At 29.0% G+C, this 12,663-nt stretch overlaps 1 protein-coding gene and 2 non-coding genes across 3 annotated transcripts; 2 read left to right on the top strand and 1 right to left on the bottom strand.

Annotated features, from left to right (window-relative positions):
* Nucleotides 1-976: 976 nt before the first annotated feature.
* Nucleotides 977-1,056, top strand: TRNAL-AAG. Its single transcript has one exon. It is a non-coding gene; the product is annotated as a tRNA-Leu (tRNA).
* Nucleotides 1,057-3,176: 2,120 nt separating this feature from the next.
* Nucleotides 3,177-3,257, bottom strand: TRNAL-AAG. The gene has a single exon. It is a non-coding gene; the product is annotated as a tRNA-Leu (tRNA).
* Nucleotides 3,258-11,055: 7,798 nt separating this feature from the next.
* Nucleotides 11,056-12,354, top strand: LOC114169371 (aspartic proteinase CDR1-like). The gene has a single exon (XM_028054509.1). The coding sequence runs from the start codon at nucleotides 11,056-11,058 to the stop codon at nucleotides 12,352-12,354; it is 1,299 nt and encodes a 432-aa protein (XP_027910310.1).
* Nucleotides 12,355-12,663: the final 309 nt, after the last annotated feature.

Here is a 12,663-nt window from a genome sequence, read left to right on the forward strand (position 1 = left end):
AAATAATTTATAAATAATAGGTTATAGATACAGTTTCAACAAAATGAAGCAGGTACACATGTTTTAAAATAATGAAAAAGTAGTGTATGCTCAAATTTTAGATGTGTAATAAATAAGGAGCAATATTAACAAACAAATATATCAAGTAATACTCTTTTCATCAATACCTTATTAGAGTTTACTTGAAAATATCTTTGTATTATAATTTATAGTTTCCCATCTTATAAGAACATATTAAATGAGACAACCATTAATTTTTCATATTTTGTACAACAATAAAAAACGTATATATAAAATAATGTACTATAACAATCTTAAAAATACTTCAAAACTAATAAGATTTACTTACGCTTAAACAAAAAATTTAAATTTAACTCTATACAAAAAAGTAGGATACAACTTCTTTGTTTAGATTTCAGCCCACCTCATCACTACTGTATGTCATTGGCCAAGAAAGTCCTTCCGAGTATGCTTACATTCTATTTAGTTCTTTCCTGTAAAGTGTATATTTTATTTAAATAAAATTTAACTTATTTTTTAAACATTTGGTTATAGTTTGCTAGGGATTAGCTATGGATTTGTTACAACTAGTTAGCTAAGGATTAGCTAGAGAGTAGTTTTCTCGCTGATTAGCTACCTATAATTTAGCTAAGGTTTAGTGTCCTCGTTGTTTCCTCGCTAATCCTTCGCTAAATCGTTTTGTGAGGAATCAGCTAGAGATTATTCCCTCGCAAATTTGGAAATTTGTTGTAGTGTTAATGGAAGACTCTAAACTTAGGAAAAGAAACCCTCTATACTAAAGTCATATCAAAACTAAAATAATCACTTTAAACACTCTATAAACACTCAAATTAATTATAACTTAAACTTAATATAATAAAAAGATCAAAGTTATCAACCCTTATATAACAAAATTAATAATTTATTTGTAAATATTATGTATTATTACAATTAATATATTTAAGTTATAGACAAAGTTGAGATGGCCGAGTTGGTCTAAGGCGCTAGATTAAGGTTCTGGTCCGAAGGGCGTGGGTTCAAATCCCACTCTCAACATTAATGTGAAAACACATGTATTTGATTTTTTTTATGCATCTAATTTATATTGTATCTCCTTCTCAAGGAGATAAGTTCTTCTTGCGGGTTTTGCTTTCTCACATAAAAGGACCAATCAGTTGGGAATATCTATTATCACCAAATTAAACATATTGTCACACATTTAAAAGGCAACTGAGAAATGAAGATTTTTAGAAGGTGACAATAGTATTCATGAATGCTTAGTTGAAGCATTAACTTTACAAATGTCATATGCTTTACGAAGACTATTTGTGACCATATTACTTTTTTGTGAACCAACTGATGTTAGAAGCCTTTGGAATCAGTTCCACACCTTTATGGTTGAAGATTGTACTTCAACCAACACTTTTGTCAATGAGAACTTTATTTCTATGTTATTGAAGGATTTAAATGACCTTTTAATTTAGCATGGTAAAACAATAAAGGATTTTGATTTGCCACCTTTAACTTATGATGCATTCAGTACCAAGAACTATACAAGAAGAATTATCAATACATATACCTAATGAAGATGTTGACAATGTACACAGATTGAATCATGACCAATTCATTGCCTTCAATACCATTTTAGATGTAATCAACCGTAATCAAAGTCAGATATTTTTTGTGGATGGACCAGGAGGAACCGGTAAAACATTCATTTACCGTACTTTAATTCCACATTGTAGGAGCAAGGGTCAAATTATTTTAGCTACAACCTCCTCTGGTTTAGCAGCAACATTATTACCGGGTGGTAGAACTGCATATTCTCGATTTAAAATACCCATCAATGTCGAGGCCAATTCCTTTTGTTCTATAAGTAAACAATCATATCTTGCAAAGCTAATAAAAATAGCAAAGGTAATTATTTGGGATGAAGCACCCATGGTTAATAGATATGTTTTGGAGGCACTAGATCGGTCATTAAGGGACATTCTAGATTCTGATGCTCCATTTGGAGGGAAAAGGATCATATTAGGATGTGATTTTCGTTAGGTACTGCCAATTGTTCAAAAAGGTACAAAAGCATAAATAATTTCTGCCTATATTATTAACTCTCATTTATGGAGTAACACAAAGATATTGCATTTACAACAAAACATGCGATCATTACAAGATCATAATTTTGCTGAATATCTCATGCGCATTGGAAATGGTATTGAACCAACACAAGTTGATGACATGGTAAAAATACCTCAAGAACTAACAATATCATGGGAAGGAGAAACCTCAATACAACACCTCATACACCAAACTTTTCCTCGGGTACAATTTCATACATGTGATTCATCTTATATGGCCGAACGAGTCATACTAACTCCAAAAAATGAAGATGTAGAAAAACTTAATGACATAATTATCGATCTATTTCTAGGAGAAGAACATAATTTGTTGCCATTTGATGAGGTTGAAGGACACACATATCATTTATACCAATAAGAGTACTTGCACACTATTTCTCTAAGAGGTTTGCCACCACATAACTTAAAGGTTAAAAAAGGATCCCTTTAATATTGTTACGAAACATTGACCCTAAATCTGGGTTATGTAATGAGACAAGATTACTATATTGTGGGTTCTACATGCACATGTTGGATGTTGAAATATTGACAGGTCACCATGTAGGAAAGAGAACTTTCTTACCAAGAATTAAACATAAAATAACAGAAAGTGCATGTCTTCCTTTTGTGCTTATTAGGAAACAATTCTCTATGAGATTGAGTTTTGCAATTACTATAAATAAATCACAAGGACAAACTGTACTTCGTTGGAATTTACCTTCCACGACATGTTTTCAGCCATGGTCAGTTATATATGTTATTTTATCAAGAGGTGTTTCTCAAACTTCCACAAAAATCCTTATTAAAGAAGGAGACCTTTTAGGACAACATGACATTTTTACCAAGAATATTGTTTATAAGGAAATTTTGTTATCTCAAAACTAGACATTGTTCGTTTTTTTACTTCATTTGTGTCATATAAAATGTGTATATCTTCATATTCTACTTCTATTTACAACTATGATAGTAAAAGTCATCATATTTATTTGATACCTTGCAGGTACCATAAAAACTAAGGACACCTTTGTGATAACTTTAAAAGTTAACAACTTATATAAATGTTGAGAGTGGGATTTGAACCCACGCCCTTTCGGACCAGAACCTTAATCTGGCGCCTTAGACCAACTCGGCCATCTCAACTTTGTCCATAACTTAAATATATTAATTGTAATAATACATAATATTTACAAATAAATTATTAATTTTGTTATATTACGTTATTATATTAAGTTTGAGTTATAATTAATTTGAGTGTTTATAGAGTGTTTAAAGTGATTATTTTAGTTTTGATATAACTTTAGTCTAAAGGGTTTCGTTTCCTAAGTTTTGAGTCTTCCATTGACCCTACAACAAATTTCCATAGCAAACTAATTGTAGCAAATCCCTAGTAAGGAAAGGAATTTAAATTTTAGACACCTACTAAAATATTTTGTATATTTATTGAATATTCTTAATATTATAGATATAGATATCTATCTCTAAAAAAAAGATAAAAGAACTTTAATCTGGCGCCTTAGACCAACTCAACCATCTCAACTTTGTTTATAACTTAAATATATTAATTGTAATAATACATAATATTTACAAATAAATTATTAATTTTGTTATATAAGGTTTGATAACTTTGATCTTTTTATTATATTAAGTTTGAGTTATAATTAATTTGAGTGTTTATAGAGTGTTTAAAGTGATTATTTTAGTTTTGATATGACTTTAGTACAAAGGTTTTGTTTTCCTAAGTTTAGAGTCTTCCATTAACACTACAACAAATTTTCAGATTTGTGAGGGAATAATCTTTAGCTAATTCCTCGCAAAATGATTTAGCGAAGGATTAGCGAGGAAACAACGAAGAAACTAAACCTTAGCTAAATTATAGGTAGCTAATCAACGAGGAAACTACTCCCTAGCTAATCCTTAGTTAACTAGTTGTAACAAATCCATAGCTAATCCCTAGCAAACTAGGTTTAGCAAATTCCTAGCTATTCCCTCACAAACTATTGGTAGCAAATTCCTAGTCAATCCATAGTAAACTATTTGTAGCAAATTCCTAACTAATCCATAGCAAACTATTTGTAGCAAATCCCTCGTCAATCCTTAGCAAAACGGTTGTAGCAAATCTCTAGCAAACTAATTGTAACAAATCCCTAACTAATCCCCAACAAATTATTTGTAGCAAATCTCTCGCAAATTCCTAACAAGATATTTGTAATAAATCTCTAGTTAATTCCTAACAAAGTGGTTGTAACAAATCTTTCGTTAATCCCTGATAAGTGGTTGTAGCTAAAAAGTTCTTTTAAACTTGTTTATAACAATTTGTGAAGGCTTAATCCTTCCAATGAACTATTTAATCAAATTAACAACTTAACTTGATGAAGACCTTAATTCCTCTTATGCATTTATATTCTAACCATAATATATTTACCTTATGCATTGATCTATTTCTCTTCTCTATCAAAATTTATGTACGCAAAATAAAGCCAAAGTTGGATGTCAATGGTTTTTGTGCAAAATGGTGACTGAGTAATAGGAAAAAGAAATATAAGAAATGGTGACGTTATAAATACACTTATGTTAAATAAACAGTTGTACACAACTCGCACCGAGTACGGAATTCTGATTCCATGAAGAAGGAATAATTAACTATTTTTGCAAGTTTTCGGTATAAATACATTATACTAATATTAATATGAAATAACTAATATATATGACCGGTGCTTGGGTAATGATGAACTGAAAAAAGTGAAGAGTCTTCAACCCATGCATACCACATATTCTGTCAAAGAAAATAAGATCTGTAATAGCCTGCAACTCTTATTTTACTCAGCAATCGGCCAAATCCTGCACAAACAAATCAACAGAATTCAGATTGCATATCTACAAATTAAAAACAAGCCTATGAAGAATCACATTCAGTTTTCGGCTCAATCTGTTGAAAAAACCTAATTGATCATGTTCTTAATTTTTGTATAACTGTTTCTTGAGAAATTCATCCTAAAAATTGAAAGATTAATTAATAATACCTAAGTTAGGACTGTGGATGTACATGTCCTTGAGCAACCTGAACGCTCTCGACGCGTATCTTTTTCTTTCTCGGAGACTCAACTTTTGTCTCGGCTTCTAGCTCCGACGTGGGAGCTAGTTGCTTCTTCTTCGAATGAGCCTTTCTGTTCTGGAACCAGTTATACACATTTGTCTCTAGTATTTGGCCATGTTGCCCCAAAGAGAAAGATATCAAAAAGCGAAGGAACGAAGGAAGAAGTGTGCAGTGTTAGTACTCTTCATGTTGAATTCTCTCTCCCTCGTAATTTGGCTGTAGTGGGAGAAGATGGGGCGCCTTCTCCCTGCACCTCCAAGTTTTCTTTAGTATCCTCCAAATTTACCATTTTACCCCTAATTAATTTGTAATTGACAGTGGGTGAAAACCGGTAGAAGCGCAGTAAATGATATTTACTGCGGCAACTTATTTTGCTTATCTGAGCTGCACTCCCAATTTATTTCGACAATGTTTTTCTTTCTCATTTCCATTTCTTCTGTGCTTTGTGTTTTCTGAGTGTGTTAATGGTTGGTTTGTTAATATCAATTTTGTATTTTTTTTTTTCATTTTGATTATGTGAAACGAATTTCATGATCCGTTTCAAGGAAAAGCAAAACGGATTTCAAAATCCGTTTGGTATTTTTTACTTTTTTTTTCCAGAAACGGAATTCGTGATCCGTTTCAGAAAAATATGAAATGGATCTCAAAATCTATTTCATTAGTTTTCATGTTTTTTTTATGAAACGGATTTTGGAATCCATTTCATACTTTTCTGAAACGGATTACGAATTCCATTTCATAAATTATTAATTTTTTTTCGAAACGGAATTCGTGATCCGTTTTAGAAAAATATGAAACAGATTACAAATTCTATTTCATAAGTTTCTATATTTTTTTATGAAACGAATATATAAATATGTAAATATGATTAAAACCCAAAATAATATACTAAAAGAATAATTAAATTTCAAAAGATATTAAATTTAAAATAAATTTAAAAATAATCAGAATAAATTTTCGTTATTGTTTTTTTATCTAATTATAGTTTAATTATCATTTAAAATTTAAAAAAATATATACTTTAAATAAATTAAAAAAGTTATAATACAATGAATAACTTTTTAATGTACAGTTTAAGTATTTTTTAATTTAATTTGTTTTATAATTTTTCTTTTATATAACTATTTAAGAAATAAATTAAATAAAAAATAAAATTTAAAATGAGTTCAACTTTAAATTAATATATATATATATATATATATATATTAAAACTGAAATAAAATAAAATAGAATATTAAAAAAAAGCAAAACGGATATCAAAATCTGTTTCCCAAATACATGAAATGGAAAGCAAAATTCGTCTCAGAATTAACAAAATATAACTACAAAACGGAATTCTAACTCCGTCTCTAGAAGTTGTGACACAAAATGTGTAATCCGTTTCATATAAAAAATGAAAAATAAATGAAACGGCTTTCAAAATACGTTTCCTAAAATCATGAAACAGATTTTGTAATTCGTTTCATAAAAAAATTAAATAACAAGACAGATCTCATAATCCATTATTTACTGTTTTTTCTCTCTCTTCATTTAATAGGTAAAATTAGAAATAAGAAAAATTTTGGAGGTACAGAAAAAATGGTTTGGGGTGCAGGGAAGAAGCTCTCGAAGATGGAGGCTTATCTTAACTAAAGGGACAATACCAAAACCCATCAGCGTCTTTTTTTTTTCTTTTTCTTTTAAACTATATAATTAATTACTATTATTCAGTGCTGTTTGCGAAAAGTGCAGGGAAACCAAACAAAATTGTGGGATACTTTTTATTAACATTTAAATGCAAAAGATTTTTTTTTATTAGTTAAATATTAATTATTATTTTAAAAATATATATAATAAATATAAAAAGCGAGGCTTTGTTCGACCTTAGAAAGTTTTCGAACAATAATATAAATATTTCAAACAGTTTGATTAATTTTAAGGTATGATAAGATTAAATTTTACGATTTATGTTTTTAATTTGTTGATTTTTATATTACATTAAATACCATTCTCTTTTATTTGGGGTATCTATGTGTATATATATATAAAAGAACTATATATTAATATCAATAATTATTTTAAAAAAAATTAATTCTTCTAATATAAATATTTAAATTTTAAATAAATTTGAAGTGTATAATTAAATTAAGTTAAATATTCATATTTTATATATAAAATACATAACATATTTTTATTTATAATGCATCATAAATAATTTATTTCATATTTAAAATGTTTAAAAAAATAAAAATATAAAACAAATTATACCATAAATATAATAATAATAAATAATAATATGTAACAATATAAATTAATTAATAATTCTTTTATTTGAATAAATTAACATATAAAATATAAAAAAGCATCGTAAAAGATAATAAATAATTATCAAAATAATAATTAATCATTTCATTTTAAATATAATTAATAAGAATTGTTTTAATACCTTTTATAATAATATTTAAATGGAAAGACACTACAATAAAAAGATATATAACGTGGATCATTTTATGGAGGTTAAAAAGACCTCCACAGATTAATTATGATGGATTTTCTAAAAGCTGATAATAGAAGGGGTTTTTATTTTTTTTAGGAGGTTTATGACCTCCGCAGATTGCAATACATTCTTCTTTGAGTGAATTCCCTTGTTCCCTCCCAAATCAGAAAAGTTGAATGATTTTTCTTTACACTCGAAAACCTAAGTTCACAGTGGGTGTTCAACTAATATCAATCGATTCTGCTTTGCGATTAAGCTATGTCGTAGCCTCGTTGCAGTGGTCTTCGTCACGTCGTCTTCATCACGCCATCTCTGTCGGCGCTATCTTCGTCGCGTCATCTCGGTCGCGCTATCTTCGTTGCCCTGTCTTCGTTGCGTCGTCTCCGTCATAGTCTCTGTGGTAGCCTCATTCGTAACGAATCGGTGACTCCGTGATTCAGCTTCGTTACGCCCTCTCTGTCACTCTGGCCCTCTGTCACATGTGGTTGTGATCCAGTGACTTCTGTAAAGTTAAGGTACACCTATAATTTTTTGTTACTCAGAGGTTCCTTATTAATTCAGGAATCTGTCACAATTATGTTTACTAGGTATATACAATACTAAGATTATCATTAATATTTTTTTGGATGTACTTATTCAGAAATAATTTTATCTTTAGTTATATAAGGCTTTCAAGAAGCAAATTAAATATTAACGAGTGATTTGATAGTTTTTAGAATAATTGATTTAACAGACATCAAATTTTTTTACTATAGACTCTAACCTACCTCTAAATGATATTATGTTAAAAGAAATTAAAAGCTTAACTTAATTTTATTAAATAGACTTATAAGATGAGGTATATATCTATTTATATATATTATTTATATATATTATGAATTGAGTTTATTTTTAATTGACGGAAGAATTCAAGAAACAAATAATTGAATTGATAAAAGTTTTCAGGAGGGGTGCTGATGGAAAGTTTCTTGTGCATTCCATGATTCTGATTGTGTTGTTGTCCAATTTAATGCCTTTTATTTGTACGGAGAAAGTGATGAAAAATGCTAAGAAACATGACATAGTTTTCTCCAAGAGCCCCCCTCCTTCATGTTATGATATTCAAAGATTCATTTTAGTGTCGGTTGGGAATTCCAATAATAAAGCATATATATGTGGCTGTTATTTCTAATAATCTCTGTATTGAAAATTGCAAGTTATGATGAGTCGACAAAAACTCAAATAAATCATGTTCTTCAAAAAACCTAGTGTATCTTGATATGTTATCAACGACTAATTAAGGGATTATAGAAATTGTTCTTATAACTAGTAATTAGTGTATAAAAGTTAGTCTACAACAATAGTTAATGGGCAGAAAACAGTATAGCAGTAAAAATGGGTTATAATTCGCGAGCCAATCCGGCTCATCACGGATTCGGGTCGAGTTGAGTTGAAAAAAAATTACAAATTTCAGTACGAATTAAAAATAAACTCAACCCATTAAGAACCCGGCTCATCACCGGGTTGGCTCACCAACCCACCAATAAATTTTAAATATTAAATTAATATATATATATATATATATATATATATATATATATATATATATATATATATATATATATATATATTATATACTAGAGTAAACACAGGCGTTATCGCGCCTCTATGTACTCATTTTATATCAGTAGGTTATTAAGTTAATATATTATATTATATTATAATATGTGATATATTGTAAGCTTATTAAGTTAATATATAAAATAAAATTATATTTATTAAATAAACGTTAATAAATAAAGAAGAGAAGAAGTAGAAATAAACGATTTTATAAAAAACTTATAAAAATAACGGTCAATTTTCAAAAATTTAATAAATAATTATATTTTAAAGGATAAAATGGATATTTTAAAATGTAGACAAAAAAAAGAATCCTCTTTATATATATTGTTATATATATATTTCTCACATGTTGAGTTTTTTTTTTCTTTGGATATATTTAATTGGTGGCGCAATTTTATGTATTTATTGATTGGAGATAATGCAAATAAAAATAAACGTAAACTTTTGAGCCAAATATATTGCATTGAGAGAAAATAATGTAAATATATAATATTAATTGAAGAAATATAAATATTTATTGTGAAATATAAGCATTCTAATAATTTATTATTTATTAGGAAATTATTTATTATTTATTTGGAAAATTTAAAATTGCCAAAATTTATTAAAAAGGTTTAGTAAGGCATTCAATACAAAATATAAATTATTCTTAATTTATGTTAATGATTTTTTTATCGGTGTAATTATTATTTTATTAAAAAAATTATTTGTATGATCTCTATCATTTTTCATATATATATATATATATATATATATATATATATATATATATTAACGAATACACAAGTGTTCTTTTTTTTAAAATTTTTATAAATATTTGAGTTAAGATCAACAAAAAATATATAATTAATTTTTAAAATAATTGTTAGATGTTAATTAAAAAAATAAAATATATACATAAATGAGGTTTTTAAAATAATTGTTAAAGAGAAAAGAGGTTTTTAAAATAATGGTTAAGAAAAATTTTTCAGAATAACGGTTAAAGATAAAATATTTATAAAATAATTAATTTTTAAAATAATAATTAAAGGTAAAAGTGAAAATATAAAATGTTGACACAATAAAAAATATCTTCTTTATGATAAAAGTGAAAATATGAAATGTGAAGACAAAGGAGGATATCTTCTTTATGGTCAAAGTGAAGGTATGAAACATTTCTAAAAAAATTAATGTTAATTTTGGACTAATTACTATTTGTCAACAAAACATTAATTCGAAAGAGTTTTTCAGTAATTACAAATTGCTGTGTGTAATCCATAAACAAAACACTATATTAACAAAAAAAAAATTGCAAGCAATTATTACTACGAATGTCATCAATCATAAAAGAAATACTATATATATATATATATAATATTTCAGAACATTTAATATATACTTTTGGATCACAAGACCTCCAATCAAGGTATATATACATATATTTATGTTAAGGTGTTCAGATTGAATATTTACTTTTGCTATAAATTGACTTTGAATATTTAGTTTTGGTTCACAAGTTTTCAAATAAAAGGTATATACAATAAGTTTTAGGTTTTCCTTGTGAATTTCACCTGCACTTAACTAGGAATCATGTAACATATTTAGAAGAAATAATATTTTGCATTAAGACTAAATGTATAATAAAAAAAGGTAATATCGCTGCTAATCAAGATTACATATTAAATACCGATAATTTCACAGTCAATATATAAGATGCACTGACAATTACAAATCCATCGAAAGACATTGTTTATTCATTCACTCTTCTGCAATACATAGTGACTACAATGGTTCTATGTTACTCATTTTGTTTCCTTTTTTTGTTGTTTCTTCACAACATTTCTTTCTCAGAATCCCTTAAAAGCGGATTCAGTGTGGAGTTGATCCACCGTGATTCACCAAAATCACCCTTTTACCGTCCCACAGAAACTCATTTCCAACGAGTTCAAAATGCGGTTCTTCGTTCCATTCATCGTGCTAATTACTCTCGACTAGATCATGATGTTGAGACCACTGTAACACCAAGTACAGGAGATTTCCTGATGAAATATTCAGTCGGAACTCCACCATTCCAAATCTTTGGTGTAGTTGATACTGGTTCCAGCACCGTTTGGATGCAGTGTCAACCTTGTAAAAACTGTTACAAACAAGACAGACCCATATTCAATCCTTCCAAATCAAGCACATACACCAGAATCCCTTGTGTTGCTGCTGAATGTTTGAGCGTGACAACCACATTCTGCGATTTCAACAACGGGAAGCATTGCGCATATAAAATCGGCTATGGCGATGGATCAATTTCAAAAGGAGATTTCAGTAGGGACACCGTTACTCTAACTTCCAGCAGTGAAAATCGTCCTATACGATTGCTCAGAACTGCGATTGGATGTGGACACGACAACGTTGGAACCTTTGATCGCGAACATTCTGGCATAGTTGGCCTCGGAAGAGGACCTTTCTCACTCGCAAGTCAGTTAAGACCAGACACAGGTGGAACATTCTCGTACTGTTTCACACCGATGTTTGAAGGAGAGATAAAACCTAGCTTTCTCCATTTCGGAGATCGTGCTGAGGTTACTGTTAAAACTGCGGTTCCAACCCCTATGGTCATAAACAATGAAGCGTCCTTCAAGTACTATTTGGTGATGGAAGCGATGACTGTGGGAAGCAAGAGAATAGAGTTTCCGAGAAATGGTGGAGAGGGAAACATCTTACTTGACTCAGGGACAACACTCTCTTTTTTGCCAGATCAGGTTTACTCAGCTTTGGAAGCAGAAATGGTGAATGCAGTTAATTTGGTGCGTACTGATAGCCCAATAAAGAAATTGAAATTGTGTTACGAACTTACGTCTGGTCGGAAATATCAAATACCGACAGTGTTTGCACATTTCAAAGGTGGTGCGGTTGTGGAATTGCATTCTATCAACACATTTCTGAAGGTGAGTGAAACTAAAATATGTTTGGCTTTCGCTCCGAGGCCAAAAGCCGTCTTTGGAAATGTGGCACAACAGGACATCTTGGTTAGCTATGACACACAACATAACACAGTTACCTTCCTCAACACAGATTGTACCTCGGAATTATAGATAATTCCATAAAATAGAATAATATGTGTTGTCACCCGTTATTAGAAGTAGGTTTTAAGCCTAACTCAACTTCATAAAATTAGCTTGTAAGATGAGTTTTACACCTCACTTATATTATGAAATTTTCTTATCTCTAGTCAACGTAGGAGTTCCAACACTCATTGTCATCTTCTATAAATGAAAAAATACTTTTTCTCTCTAAAATTGTATGTTGTCATCCGTCGTCATCTTTTATGAGTAAAAGTTTATTTTTTGGACAGGATATTTTGATGTCATTCTTTTGACATTATCTCTCGTTATTATTCATTT

Source organism: Vigna unguiculata, chromosome 11, assembly GCF_004118075.2.
Source record: "Vigna unguiculata cultivar IT97K-499-35 chromosome 11, ASM411807v1, whole genome shotgun sequence".
NCBI classification, from domain to species: Eukaryota; Viridiplantae; Streptophyta; class Magnoliopsida; order Fabales; family Fabaceae; genus Vigna; species Vigna unguiculata.

Coding starts and splice junctions, on each gene's coding strand:
- LOC114169371 (XM_028054509.1), top strand. CDS start 11,056: ATGGTTCTATGTTACTCATTTTGTTTCCTTTTTTTGTTGTTTCTTCAC.